Source organism: Hypomesus transpacificus, chromosome 11, assembly GCF_021917145.1.
Source record: "Hypomesus transpacificus isolate Combined female chromosome 11, fHypTra1, whole genome shotgun sequence".
Lineage (NCBI taxonomy): Eukaryota > Metazoa > Chordata > Actinopteri > Osmeriformes > Osmeridae > Hypomesus > Hypomesus transpacificus.
Window position 1 is genome coordinate 18,816,959 of NC_061070.1, and position 14,891 is coordinate 18,831,849.

At 53.2% G+C, this 14,891-nt stretch overlaps 1 protein-coding gene across 3 annotated transcripts in view; it reads left to right on the forward strand.

Annotated features, from left to right (window-relative positions):
* LOC124473569 (signal-induced proliferation-associated 1-like protein 2) overlaps window positions 1-13,503 on the forward strand; it is a 72,815-nt gene extending 59,312 nt beyond the window's left edge. Inside the window, exons 12-21 of one of the 3 annotated variants that reach the window (XM_047029138.1) lie at window positions 590-687; window positions 1,964-2,052; window positions 2,610-2,974; window positions 3,998-4,252; window positions 5,378-5,513; window positions 6,003-6,213; window positions 8,117-8,248; window positions 11,117-11,234; window positions 11,332-11,410; window positions 11,965-13,503. In XM_047029138.1, coding sequence (XP_046885094.1) covers window positions 590-687; window positions 1,964-2,052; window positions 2,610-2,974; window positions 3,998-4,252; window positions 5,378-5,513; window positions 6,003-6,213; window positions 8,117-8,248; window positions 11,117-11,234; window positions 11,332-11,410; window positions 11,965-12,111 — 1,630 coding nt within the window. In that variant the 3' untranslated portion in view covers window positions 12,112-13,503. The remainder of the gene's footprint in view (window positions 1-589; window positions 688-1,963; window positions 2,053-2,609; window positions 2,975-3,997; window positions 4,253-5,377; window positions 5,514-6,002; window positions 6,214-8,116; window positions 8,249-11,116; window positions 11,235-11,331; window positions 11,411-11,964) is intronic. The other 2 variants (XM_047029139.1, XM_047029140.1) reach the window with 2 other exon arrangements.
* Window positions 13,504-14,891: the final 1,388 nt, after the last annotated feature.

Sequence of the window (14,891 nt, forward strand, 5' to 3'; positions counted from 1 at the left end):
ATACCCGTGCTTCGCAACTTTACAACCGGCTCTTGAACCAATCGTCACTCATAATGCCTAAACCTCACAGCCAATCAGAGGCAGAGTGGGGAAAGGTTTTTTTCAAAGTCTGCAACACTGAGCAGTCTGTCAACGACTGAACCAAACTGAAGTTGAACACTTCCGAACGCATTTAACTTTAAAATGTAATACATTTCCTTCCGGGGGAGCATGCCCCCGGACCCCTCGAGAGGGTCGGGGGTTCACTGTATCCTTCTCATCTTTTTTAGCCTTGACCTGTTTGCATGCCTGTGCCTGACCCGGACAGACCAGCGCCTCTCGTCAGCACCGGAGGGAAACACCATCTTCAGCTCGACTCTAATGAGCTCAAGTGTTCTGACCTGTGATCCTCAATGACTTAGAGTCCTTTGAGGAAAGTGTCTGTGTTCTCTCTGCTGCTGAGAGAGAACTGTAAACAAGCTGTGACCTGCCTGTGTTCTCTCTGCTGCTGAGAGAGAGCTGTAAACAAGCTGTGACCTGCCTGTGTTCTCTCTGCTGCTGAGAGAGAGCTGTAAACAAGCTGTGACCTGCCTGTGTTCCTGTCCTGCAGCTGTCCTTCTCCAGTCCTCCAGGAGCGCTGTGGGGAGCTGCAGGGAGAGGTGGACGTGCGGGAGAGAGACACCACGCTGGAGAGGACCCGCTCTGCAGGTGAGTCTCTCCTCCCCCTGGGGGACCTGCTTAACTGTGGGGCTTGAATCATGCTGTTGTGTTGTACATGATTTATGGAGGTTGTGAGTTATCCATGTGTATGAAACTCTCCTGCCCCCTCTGAACGAATGAGAAGTCATGTCTCTATGAAAGCTCAGCTCTGTGACCTTTGACCTGCTGTGTATCTGTGATCTGGACTTCAGATTCAAGTGGCTGTTGTCTGTCATGCTCTCAGTAAGACAGCTCATCTTACTGCTTTCTCTGACCCCTCTCTCTCTCCCCCTCTCTCTCTCCTCTCTCCCCCTCTCTCTCTCTCTGTCCTCTCTCCCCTTCTCTCTCTCTCTCCTCTCTCTCTCCCCTTCTCTCTCTCTCATCTCTCTCTCCCCTTCTCTCTCTCTCATCTCTCTCTCCCCTTCTCTCTCTCCCCTTCTCTCTCTCTCATCTCTCTCTCCCCTTCTCTCTCTCTCTCTCATCTCTCTCTCCCCTTCTCTCTCTGTTCTCTCTCCCCCTCTATCTCTCTCTATTCTCTCCCTCTCCTCTTTCCTTTCTCTGCTTTCACTCCTCTCCCTCCCTCCGCCCCCACTCTGCTCGTCTCCTCCCCATGTCCCATGTCACCCTGCCCCATGTCACCATGTCACCCTGTCCCATGTCACCATGCCCCATGTCACCCTGTCCCATGTCACCATGTCACCCTGCCCCATGTCACCCTGTCACCCTGCCCCATGTCACCCTGTCCCATGTCACCCTGTCCCATGTCACCCTGCCCCATGTCACCCTGTCACCCTGCCCCATGTCACCCTGCCCCATGTCACCCTGCCCCATGTCACCCTGCCCCATGTCACCCTGCCCCATGTCACCCTGTCACCCTGTCCCATGTCACCCTGTCCCATGTCACCCTGCCCCATGTCACCCTGCCCCATGTCACCCTGCCCCATGTCACCATGTCACCCTGTCCCATGTCACCCTGCCCCATGTCACCCTGCCCCATGTCACCATGTCACCCTGTCCCATGTCACCCTGTCCCATGTCACCCTGTCACCCTGTCCCATGTCACCCTGTCCCATGTCACCCTGCCCCATGTCACCCTGTCACCCTGCCCCATGTCACCCTGCCCCATGTCACCCTGTCCCATGTCACCCTGCCCCATGTCACCCTGCCCCATGTCACCCTGTCCCATGTCACCATGTCACCCTGCCCCATGTCACCCTGTCCCATGTCACCCTGCCCCATGTCACCCTGCCCCATGTCACCCTGTCCCATGTCACCCTGTCTGCAGAGGCCAGATGGCACCTCCCCTCCACCAAGGTCCTCAGCTCCCTGAAGCAGAGGGAGGGGAGCAAGGACTCTCCCAGCAAGCTGTCTAGGGTGAGTACCTAGCCCCACGCCGTTACCCCTGGCAACGGAGCAGGGGGCTGGGGTGAGGTGGTGTTTCTCCTCTTCTTCTCTATCTATCTCTTTTTTCCTCCTTCAGCCTTCTCCCTCCCCTATCTTCTCCCCCCCTCCTCCCTCCCCTCCTCCCTGCTCTCCTCCCTGCTCTCTCTGTGTGGCAGCTCAGTCTGGAGGGCTTATTTTAATAAGTAGTTATGACTATGCTCTGCCACGGGTCAGCTGTCTCCTCTGGACAGTCCTCTGTTTGGTACAGTCCTCTGATGTACAGCAAACACAAACACGCTTCCCAGCCGCATGCTGCCACCCACAGCTCACGCCTGAAGATTTCCTGTCTCTTTCTCCTTACACACCTCTTTCTCCCTCTCTCTCTCTCTCTACCTCTCTACCTCTCTCTACCTCTTTCTCCCTCTCTCTCTACCTCTCTCTCCCTTCGCTTTCGTCTTTCTCCATTGCCCTCTCTCTCTCTCTCTCACATTCCTTTCACTTTTCCCTCCCTCTCCCTCTCTCTCCCCCCCCCTCCCCCCCTCCCCCAGACGGGAGATAAGACCTCCAGCCCCTCCAGCAGCAACACCCTCTCCAGTAATGCCTCCAGCAGCAGCGACGACAAGCACTTTGGCTCCGGGGACCTGATGGACCCTGAGCTCTTGGGCCTCACCTACATCAAGGGGGCATCCACAGATAGCGGCATCGACACCAACCCCTGTGGGCCCCCCGGGGCCCGGGTGCTTCAGGGCAGGCTGGCCGAGCAGGGTCTGGTCTGGGGCCCCGAGCACGACGCAGCCTCAGAGGAGGATCATGGGAAGGCTTACCTGCCGCAGGGTTTCGCCTCCGCCATCTTGGCTGGTCATGTGACCGAGGGCAGCATCGGAGACCTCAGCGAGATCTCCTCCCACTCCAGGTATGGTACAGCCACTTTCTGTGTCTTCTACTTCCTGTTTCCTGTCCCAGCAGCATGTGGGGTTTGATGGGGAAGTGTTGTAGCAGTGTGACCTGTGACTGTGCTGAAGGTTGGATGATGTCATTGATGTTTTTCCTCCCAGTGATCTGGAACACACCACCACAGGAAGTGGACCCTACCATGTCTGTGTTATTGATTTGCCTGTGGGGGTGTATTGTATTCTCTATGGGATTTGACTGGAACCACAATCTATTGAGTTCAAACACACAAACAGAGTAACATATATACCCACAGAAAGCTTTTTCTGTTTGTTATCTACATCATCGCCTCATCGGACTGCTGACCTGTTTGGTCATGCACACACACACACCACACACACCACACACACATGCACAATGGGGATGGTTGCAGGTTGACCTTTTCGTCCAGCTGTGAGCCTCTCTGTTGACCTGCAGGCCGGGCCCTCCTGCTGGGGGGTGACCACAACAAGCCCCTCCCCCCCAGAGCCCAGGGCGGCCCCTCCCCCCCAGAGCCCAGGGCAGCCCCTCCCCCCCAGAGCCCAGGGCAGCCCCTCCCCCCCAGAGCCCAGGGCAGCCCCTCCCCCCCAGAGCCCAGGGCACCCAGGGTACTGGGGGTACTGGGCAGGTCTATGAGAGAACACAGGCTTTATTACAGCTTAGGATCTGGTCATCATGTCTGGTCATATCACACCCAGCCTCCTGTTTTTGTTGATTTGCTCTGGTTCTGCTGTGGTTCTGTTTGGGTCACCTGTTCCTCTGGTTCTGCTGTGGTTCTGTTTGGGTCACCTGTTCCTCTGGTTCTGCTGTGGTTCTGTGTGGGTCACCTGTTCCTTTGGTTCTGCTGTGGTTCTGTGTGGGTCACCTGTTCCTTTGGTTCTGCTGTGGTTCTGTTTGGGTCACCTGTTCCTCTGGTTCTGCTGTGGTTCTGTGTGGGTCACCTGTTCCTGTGGTTCTGCTGTGGTTCTGTGTGGTTCACCTGTTCCTGTGGTTCTGCTGTGGTCAGCGGTTCACACCACTCTGGCAGTCCCCTGGCTCGTGGGGCACGCTACTGCACCTCCGCCGACTCCGCCCGCGTCTACACCATCCCTCAGACCAGCTCAGGGGCGGGGCTATGCTACTCCGCCCCCCAGACAGGGGCGGGGTTAAGTTCGGAGGCCTGTGGACAGACACGACAACAGCCTGGCACCAAGAACTCTGAAGACACACCCCCTCCCGAAGACACACCCCCTCCTGAAGAGCCTGCCATGTCAGAGTGTGGGTGAGTGTGTGAGGGGTGTGTGTGTGTGTCCAGATGTCCACAGCCCTGGCAGGGTTCACTATTGGGTACTGACCCAGGAAACACACCTGGAGACCTGCTCCTGTAGATGACAGCCTCACACACACACACACACACACACTCAGAACAGACAGTGATGAGTTACTGGATCAGATTAAATGGTGGGCTGTAGGATACCGGGGGCCATTATAAGATGTGTGTGTGTGCGTGTGCGCACGCCTGTTTCAGTGTGTTCGGGAGAGAGGGGCAGAGATGACTCCCCCAGGGTCCTGGGCTGCAGTTGCAGTAATCTGATTCAGCGAGGCTCATGTAGCACTTCCAGCCTGAGTGATTGATAGCATGCTGTAGTCATCTGCTCCCGCCTTATGAAGAAGGCCCCTAATGCTGTTAACGCCCCCCACTGTTTAGTCTAGATCATTCCTATGGTTTCATTTCTTCTTACATAACCAAGGTTCTTGATAAATGGCCTAATAATGCACACAGTTATTGTCTAATCATGTAATTAAGTTTTCCTTTCATTCCAGAAAGTGTCCTTGTCTCTGCCTAACGTGTCCTAACCTCTGGCTGTGCTTCTCCTGTTTCTGCGTCTCCCGCTTGTTCCAGGGGAGCAGACAGTTTCTTAGCTTTCCTCCTTAACACGCTGTCTGAGCGCTCCAGGTACACACTCACTGTCACCCTCACCACTCTGCTGTACCAGCCCCCCTCCTCTCCCTTCTCTCCTCCCCAGCCTTCCTCCCCTGGTCCTCTCCCCTGGTCAGGGACAGCCTGCCTCTCTAACCAGAGAGACCGACATCTCTCTAACCTCTCTTCCCTCCTCCTCTTCCTCCTCTCACAGAGCTTGGCTGCGTCCCTCACAGCCTCCTGCCTGGCTCCACCTCCTGTCCCTCACCCCCTCCCTCACCCTTTCCCTCCCCCAGACTAACATCTTCAGCAGGACTCAGAGCTGCCCCCTCGTGTCTCCAATGCTAAGATGCCCCCTGTCCCTCTGATTGGTGCTGACAGTATTTACCAAACAGCTGGGTTCCCTTTGAGCCCTCGCTGTGCTGTGTGAGGGCCCCCTGGCCCCCGGCCCCCGGCGCTGACCCCTGGCTGTGTGTGTCCCTGCAGGCAGCTGTACGCCCAAGAGGCCTGTCAACGACAGGCGGGGGAGAGGGGGGCCGGGGGCCTCCAGGGGCTGTCCAAGGAGGAGTACCTGAAGATGATGCTGCCCGACAGCCCTCCAGGGCACGAGGGCCCCCGCAAGGTGAGGCTGGCCGCTGCACACACACTCTGGTGCTGTACATGTGGAGACACTGGAAACACACACACACACCAGCATACACACACTCTCAGAACACACAGGCACACACAGCAGCCTTTGGCCAGAATGAGGTACTACACTGAGGTGTGTGTGTGTGTGTGTGCTGATGTAGACAAGGTCTCTGGCCTGGTAGTGAACAGGAGCCAGGAACACATCTGATAACCTCACCATGACAACACAACTGATAACCTCACCATGACAACACAACTGATAACCTCACCATGACAACACAACTGATAACCTCACTATGACAACACGGTGGGGAAGGGGGAGGGAGGAGGAGGAGGGAGGAGGAGGTTGCTCCCTGAACTCTGTCAGTCTGAATGCTTGTAGACATGTACCCTGCATGCTTCCTCTCATCTCTCTCTCTTTCTATGTCATCCCCTCTGTCTCTCTCTGTCTCTTTCTTGTTTCATCCTCTCTCTCCCCCAGATGTCAGCGTCAGAGAGCCTGTCACCACGGCGATCCCTGTATCGTACCCTGTCAGATGAGAGCGTGTGCAGTACCCGTAAGGGCTCGTCCTACAGCAGCTCCCACAGCTCTGCTCTGGACCAGACCTTGGCCAGCGACATCCTGTTCAGTAGCACCCCGCCCTACCACACCACCCTACCCCCCCGCAGACCCCCTGGGGGGGGGCTGAGGAGTGAGTTACTACACACACTCACACACTCACACACACCTGCAGCTACGCTGTGTCAGGCTGCAGCTACGCTGTGTCTCCCTGCAGCTACGCTGTGTCAGGCTGCAGCTACGCTGTGTCTCCCTGCAGCTACGCTGTGTCAGGCTGCAGCTACGCTGTGTCTCCCTGCAGCTACGCTGTCTCCCTGCAGCTACGCTGTGTCTCCCTGCAGCTACGCTGTGTCTCCCTGCAGCTACGCTGTGTCTCCCTGCAGCTACGCTGTGTCTCCCTGCAGCTACGCTGTGTCTCCCTGCAGCTACGCTGTGTCTTCCTGCAGCTACGCTGTGGCCCCGGCTGAGGAGACTGACCGCTGCAGCTCAACTTTTGTCAACAACATGCTCATTCTCCATCAAGCTGCATACTGTCCTGTCACACACAATGTCCCATTCACTCATCACTTCCTGCCTGCCTGCCTGCCTTTCTGTTTGTCTGCCTGTCTGTCCTCTGTTTTAGTCCCTGGTCCTCCTCTGTGTGTGTGTGTGTGTGTGTGTGTGTGTGTGTGTGTGTGTGTGTATGTATGTGGTGACAGCGAGAGTGCTCTGCAGAGCAGTGTTCCACCTCCCCCTTGTGAAGCTATGCTCTGAAGGTCTCTGATTGTTTTGAAGGAACAAAACATCCAAAACATCCCTTTCAGCAGAGTATCAATCTGTCTCTGAGAAGGAAGGGAGAGGGAAGGGGTTTAGCATCACCTCCAGCACTGCCTTGCTTTTTACTATCCCCTCCCTACCCTTCTCTCTTCCCCTCTCCATGTATCCCTCCCTACCCTTCTCTCTTCCCCTCTCCATGTATCCCTCCCTACCCTTCTCTCTTCCCCTCTCCATGTATCCCTCCCTACCCTTCTCTCTTCCCCTCTCCATGTATCCCTCCCTACCCTTCTCTCTTCCCCTCTCCATGTATCCCTCCCTACCCTTCTCTCTTCCCCTCTCCATGTATCCCTCCCTACCCTTCTCTCTTCCCCTCTCCATGTATCCCTCCCTACCCTTCTCTCTTCCCTTCTCCATGTATCCCTCCCTACCCTTCTTTTTCCCTCTCCATGTATCCCTCCCTACCCTTCTTTTTCCCTCCCTCCCTCTCTCCCTTCTTCCCTCTCTGTCTCTTCCTCTATTTGATCGTTTCTGAAAGCCCATGTGAAATGCCAGCTTGTTTATTGCATTCGCTGTCTGTCGGGGGGGAGAGGGTGGGAGGGAGGGAGGGAGGGAGGGAGGGAGGGAGGGAGGGAGGGAGGGAGCAGAGAAAGGCAGCAATGATTGAAACATGAAGACATTCACTCAGACAAGTCATTTATCAGCCCTCAGACGCTGAGCTGAACACCGGGCGGAGGTGTGAAGACATCCTTAAACACCCCGCTCCCCCTCTCCTCCAGTTAGCCTGCTCTCCTCCTCTCTTCCCCCTCTCCTCCTCTCTTCCCCCTCTTTCCTTCTCTTCCTCCTCTCTTCCTCCTCTCCTTGAGGGTACCAGAGGAAGTTGTTTGCACGCTTGTGTGTTGACGCTCGTCGGGATGGATTTAGAAAGCCTCATATTAGCAACTAAGATTGGGGCGAGCACTCTTCAGTGAAGAACCTTCTGGAACTAGAAGGATGTGTATGATCAGGTGTGCAGGGCAGAGTGGAGGTAGATATGACCAATGAGGAGAAAGAGGAGGAGGAGTTAAAAGCTAAACCCCCCTCCCTCCCATCCTCCCTTCCTCCCCCCTCGTGCCCCACTTGTACCCCCACCCCCCAGCCAGTCCTGCCCCCCTGGGCAGCCCTGCCCCTCCAGCCAGCCCTGCCCCTCCAGCCAGCCCTGCCCCCCCGGGCAGCCTCTCCCTGGTGTGAGTGTCCTGACAGCTGGCCCCAGACCTTGACCCGAGTCCTGTGTGTCTCTGCAGATGAGCTGTGGTTCTCTGACGGCTCCCTGGCTGACAGGTGCAAGTCCGGCGACCCGGGGCTCATGCCCCTGCCTGACACCGCTGCCGGGCTGGACTGGTCCCACCTGGTCGATGCTGCGCGCGCCTTCGAAGGTAGCTCACCTGCTGTGCCTTTCACTGCTGCTGGCCTTGTGTGTAGGAGAGACTGTGTGTAGGAGAGACTGTGTAGGAGAGACTGTGTGGGAGAGACTGTGTGGGAGAGACTGTGTGTAGGAGAGACTGTGTGTAGGAGAGACTGTGTGCGAGAGACTGTGTGTAGGAGAGACTGTGTGTGGGAGAGACTGTGTAGGAGAGACTGTGTGGCAGAGACTGTGTGTAGGAGAGACTGTGTAGGAGAGACTGTGTGTGGGAGAGACTGTGTGGGAGAGACTGTGTGGGAGAGACTGTGTGTAGGAGAGACTGTGTGCGAGAGACTGTGTGTAGGAGAGACTGTGTGTGGGAGAGACTGTGTAGGAGAGACTGTGTGGCAGAGACTGTGTGTAGGAGAGACTGTGTAGGAGAGACTGTGTGTGGGAGAGACTGTGTGGGAGAGACTGTGTGGGAGAGACTGTGTGTAGGAGAGACTGTGTGTAGGAGAGACTGTGTGGGAGAGACTGTGTGGGAGAGACTGTGTGTAGGAGAGACTGTGTGTGGGAGAGACTGTGTGGGAGAGACTGTGTGTAGGAGAGACTGTGTGGGAGAGACTGTGTGTAGGAGAGACTGTGTGTAGGAGAGACTGTGTGGGAGAGACTGTGTGGGAGAGACTGTGTGTAGGAGAGACTGTGTGGGAGAGACTGTGTGTTGGAGAGACTGTGTGTAGGAGAGACTGTGTGGGAGAGACTGTGTGTAGGAGAGACTTTGTGGGAGAGACTGTGTGTAGGAGAGACTGTGTGTAGGAGAGACTGTGTGGGAGAGACTGTGTGTAGGAGAGACTGTGTGTAGGAGAGACTGTGTGGGAGAGACTGTGTGTAGGAGAGACTGTGTGGGAGAGACTGTGTGTTGGAGAGACTGTGTGTAGGAGAGACTGTGTGGGAGAGACTGTGTGTAGGAGAGACTGTGTAGGAGAGACTGTGTGGGAGAGACTGTGTGTAGGAGAGACTGTGTGGGAGAGACTGTGTAGGAGAGACTGTGTGTAGGAGAGACTGTGTGGGACAGACTATGTGTAGGAGAGACTGTGTGTTGGAGAGACTGTGTGTAGGAGAGACTGTGTGGGAGAGACTGTGTGTAGGAGAGACTGTGTGTAGGAGAGACTGTGTGGGAGAGACTGTGTGGGAGAGACTGTGTGTGGGAGAGACTGTGTGTGGGAGAGACTGTGTAGGAGAGACTGTGTGGGAGAGACTGTGTGGGAGAGACTGTGTGTAGGAGAGACTGTGTGGGAGAGACTGTGTGTAGGAGAGACTGTGTGGGAGAGACTGCGTAGGAGAGACTGTGTGTAGGAGAGACTGTGTGGGAGAGACTATGTGTAGGAGAGACTGTGTGTTGGAGAGACTGTGTGTAGGAGAGACTGTGTGGGAGAGACTGTGTGTAGGAGAGACTGTGTGTAGGAGAGACTGTGTGGGAGAGACTGTGTGGGAGAGACTGTGTGTGGGAGAGACTGTGTAGGAGAAACTGTGTGTAGGAGAGACTGTGTGGGAGAGACTGTGTGGGAGAGACTGTGTGTGGGAGAGACTGTGTGTAGGAGAGACTGTGTGTGGGAGAGACTGTGTGTAGGAGAGACTGTGTGTAGGAGGTTCAAGCACTGTTCGTGACTTGTGGCACTGCTACAAACTGTCCCTGGTTCCAAGCCTCTAACTTGGGATAAGTGGACCCTCGTTCGTGGCCAATTTTCACCATAAATCCCAGCAAGACTCCACTCAGGCAGAGTGCACTAACTACCGCCTCTCACAGTTAAGCACTTGGTTGCCAGGTTGGGTAAGTGCACCCCCGTTCTGGGGCCTGGCCGTTAGGAGTTTGAGTGTACTATCAGGGTTGGCAGAGGCTCTCCTGCTCTCCCTCCCCTCTGAGGGTGTGTGAGGGTGTGGTTGGGGTGTGTGAGGGTGTAGCATGAGTGACGGAAGGTTGTGTTGTGTTGGAGGGCTGACCAGAATCCATCATCATTTTTTCTCATTACCACTGGCATAACACTGTATATGCTTAGAATTAGCCTTGAATACTTGTTTCTGATTGGTAAATGATGCAATTCCAGGGTCTGTTAATTCTGAACTAACACTTTTTTTTTGCCGAAGCAAAAAAAAGCATCCAATATTATATAAATCAACATTTTGTGTCCAATTATTGATTTATTTAGTAAATCGCCATGTAATAAGATGGATGGTGCACATTCGACATTTAGCAGAAATGACCATCTCACTTCACATGATCCCATCATCGTGTACAGATGAGCGGTGGTGTTTCTTCTCCTGTTACCAGGGTCCCCCACGTCCTGGTGGTCTGGATCCAGGCTGTTAGGGAGGTCCTGGTCGTCTGGATCCAGGCTGTTAGGTGTTGGTACTGGGAGAGGCAGGTGGACGAGGCAGGTGTTTTTTCACCAGTGAACTGAACATTTCCTGACAGTCAGATTTTCTGTGCTGATATCTCTGCTCTTGCAGCACTGGTTAGTCTCAAAGACACAGCCATGGAACATGAGAGACCTTAATTCATATGGAAATCCCAACCTGCTCTCTCTCTGTTTCTCTCTCTCATCATCCAAACCCCAGTTTGAGAGCCTTTGTCTTGGATGGGATCAGGTTTCTTTTGGGCTAAATTAACAGCGAGGCTGTTTTAATCTCTTTTATATGAATATGCAGATCCTTCTACTGAGGTGTCACACAGGAGCCAGAGAGAGAGGGAGGGTCTGTGGGAGAGAGAGCAGCATTCAGCAGACATGGACTCCCTGCTGACACTAGCTGGGTGTGGTGCGGTGGAGGTTAACGTGTGTGTGTGTGTGTGTGTGTGTGTGTGTGTGTGTGTGTGTGTGTGTGTGTGTGTGTGTGCGCTCCCCAGACCAGCGGGTGGCCTCCTTCTGCACCATGACAGATATGCAGAGAGCCGAGGCTCTGCAGATCTCCCAGGAGCTGACCCGCCGCGTGGCCGCTGCCGAGGGAGCAGCTCTGCAGGCAGGGTGAGGAACCCCTACACACACACACACACTCTCACACACACACACATACAAGGCCAACAGTGTGCGGTGTTGTAGTCTGTGTGCTGGTCTCTTCCAGGAGCTGCCCTGCCACGCTGACGGGGAAGGTGAACCAGCTGGAGGTCATCCTGAGACAGCTCCAGTACGACCTCCACAAGGTGCTCGCGCTCTCTCACCCACACACACTCTATCTCTCCAACACACTCCTCTCTCTCTCTGTCTCTCTCTCTCCAACACACTCCTCTCTCTCTCTGTCTCTCTCTCTCTCTCCAACACACCCCTCTCTCTCTCTCTCTCTCTCTCTCTCTCTCATATTCCTCTCAACAGCTGGGCTGTTTTGGGAGGATCTCAGAGCTAACCAGTGAGATGACGGGGTAATGGTTCATCTAATATCCTGCTTCCCTTCCTCATCATGTACTGGCCGAACATTTGTCCACCTCCTGTAATGTGTTTGTCTGAAGAGAGGAAACCCTCTCAGCCTGCAGCAGAGCCAGCAGGGTCTTCAGTTCCTCAGGGCTCCTTTTCACCAGAGAGCAGACGGTTCCTCAGGAACAGCAAGCTGTGCTTGAATGGAGCCTCTGGGTTTAATCTTTGCTTCTGTATGTGTGGTGTTGCCTGGAGCGTAATATGAGTCTGTTGTTGTTGTGGTGCTGGTCCAGGAGAAGGAGCCTAATGTGAGTCTGTTGTTGTTGTGGTGGTGGTGCTGGTCCAGGAGAAGGAGGACAAGGCCATCCTGCAGGTGGAGGTGCAGCACCTGAGGCAGGACAACATGCGTCTTCAGGAGGAGAGCCAGACGTCAGCAGCGCAGCTCAGGAAGTTCACAGAGTGGTTCTTCCACACCATCGACAAGAAGCCCTGAGAGCCCCCTCCCTGCCCCTGCCCCTCCTGCCCCCACCCCTCCCTGCCCCTCCTGCCCCCACCCCTCCCTGCCCCTCCTGCCCCCACCCCTCCCTGCCCCTCCTGTCTCCACCCCTCCCTGCCCTTCTGCCTCTGGAGGCTGGTTTGAGGGCCTGGGGAGGGAGAACTCCGACAGGCGTCTTGGAAAGGCTTGGATGATCCTCTATCCCTCTGGGACAGACTGTCTCAGGTTCACCGGGCACCAGGTGCCTGCTTCACCGGGACAAACCTACAGTAGTGGAATGTAAAGCCTTCAAAGTCCTGTACTGTAGCTTCACATCTGAACTGAACCCTATTCTACTGGACTGAACACACTGTCACTCAACTGTTACCATGGCACCCGGGACATTTCCCTTCTCCATGGAGACAAAGAGCAGGAAACGAGGGAGGGGAGGAGGAAGAGGAGGAATGTACTGGACATAATGAAGTGGTACTTACTGTCTGCTCACACCAAGAGGGGCCACATGTGGAGGAGCTGAAAACAAAGCGTGGAAAAAATGAATGTAGCTCAACTGAGATCTATTTTTGCTGGACTTTCTGGTTCCTGGTTCCCAAAGTCACAACCATTTAGAGTCCTGATGTTTGATCCCAGCGCTTTCTTCCACCGTGCTTTCTTTTCCTCAGTGTTGTAACATAGGGTCAAATGGCAGTAACTTTGATGTTTCAAGTTTTTCTCCTTACACATATGAAAAATGTTTGTCAGTAGTTTATATCCAGTGTCACAATGTCCTAGCAATAACAAAGTGGTAGTAACAAAACAGTGTTTTTAAAAGTTAGCACAAACGTGAACAGTTACCGTCACAGACCGGTTGTGTTTGACATGTATTTATATAACAGGAAGAGAGTGTGCCTAAAACATGGTGGTGTAAATGGATCGTTTCTCTTGAGTTTTCATTCTTGATGGTGAACACATGCCTTGTCCACGGCTCCCACACACACAGCTGGTGTCTGTCAGCAAACCTGATCACAGCAACTCTCTGTTCTGCAGTGGAGAGTCAGAACTCACAATGCCAAAAGGTTTTTAGTTTAGTTTTTCTGTACAGATCCTCCACAGAAGTGTCTTGTGTTTAACAGCATTATTTAAACTTATTCAACCTAAAGTTGTTTATTTTACAAAGTGTTTTTGCTGCACTAAGGGGAGAGGTTCTGCTGTGTTGTAAAGTGTGTAGCTTGCCAGGGCAAAATTATATATTTAAATATATAAATGATGATTTTGGGGGAGATTCCAACATTTGGATGCTGCTAGATAACAGTTTGTTGGTGTGTATGCTTTTACAGATGTGTCTCGTGAAACTGGCTCATCTCTGATGGGAACATGGTTGCTTTTTTCTTTTTTTAAATAAATGTAGTTTGAAAAGAATGGATGGCACTTACTGTGTTGTTTTCTGATCTGACCCAACGTAATACGACTGTGAATTTAATCAGACCTTTTCAGATGATGCACCTCATAAATCACCATTACCTGAGATCTGATGTACCTCATAAATCACCAGTACCTGAGATCTGATGTACCTCATAAATCACCAGTACCTGAGATCTGCTTTGAAGTGGAACCGTGAACCCTCCGCAGGCCCCGACACCCGGGGAAGGACACGCAGACGCCACCGAACAGGAAGAGGAAGCCACCAAACAGGAGGAAGACCGGCTCTGGGGAGTACTCGGTACCCGGGCCCGGGCTGGGGGATAACAGGATTAGGGTAAACGCTTCCATTCTGGACATGTGGCAGCAGCATGGAGGAGGAGAGTTGAAGGAGAAGGAGGAGAAGATTCAAAACTGCCAAGTTTTAATAGCAGGTGGTATTCTCTCAAAACGTTGTTTTCCAGAATGGATAGAAACTTAGTTCAGCACCATGTCAGAGAGTGCTTTTAGTTAGAAGTGCTTGCTCTCAGCAAAGCACACTATTATGTCTTGTGTATTTTTTTTATTTCCCACCCAAACTACTCCCTCAGTTTTTGCACCACGTAGACATGAAAGATAAAAAAATGTGCGCCTCGTTCCTGAATGTGTTGCTGTTACTTTATGGATGGTTCCATTGCACATTTTAGGAAATATTTTGTGTCAAAGTGCTGCTAACTTTATTTAACTAGTTAGCCACAGTCAGAAACATTGCAAAAGTGTTGCCAATTTAGCGACTTTTCACCTTCCCTAGCGACAAAATTCTCGTCAAGCGACAAACGTGGCGACTTCATCAACATCTGTTCTGGGAGCAGAAGCTCTGACACCACAGCTTGTTTGTCACCAGATCTCTACTGTGAGAGTGTGGGCCCCAACTGAATGACAGATGCTGTTTTCACCGTAGGGACAGTGCAAAAAAGGTTATTGAATAATTAATTGTAATCCTTATCTTTTTTGGGAGGGGGAAGTGGGGGTGGAGATCAATTAAATGTGTTTGCTTCCTGCTACAGTAAGCCTTGAGCCCAGCTGGAAAGACATGGTCCAATCATCCAGATGCTGCAGGGGTTTGTGGGTAAGTAGCTGCATTGCATGATAGAAAGAATCGGTTTTCGAAGTGTCCGCTCTCTGAATCTAGGTTGCCACTTAGGTGAAGTTCAGCTTTAAGAGAGTTCAGCTTTAAGAGAGTCCTGCTCGGCATATATTTGCTGTTTCTGTCAAAGCTCCAGGGTTTATCAGGAGTCACGTCTTGTATCGTCTGAAGGGAACAGCTTAACTTCTTTATTCTTGAAATATCGTCGGTACTGACACATAACTGCGCCTCATATTTTCCCAAACGGGATATTGCC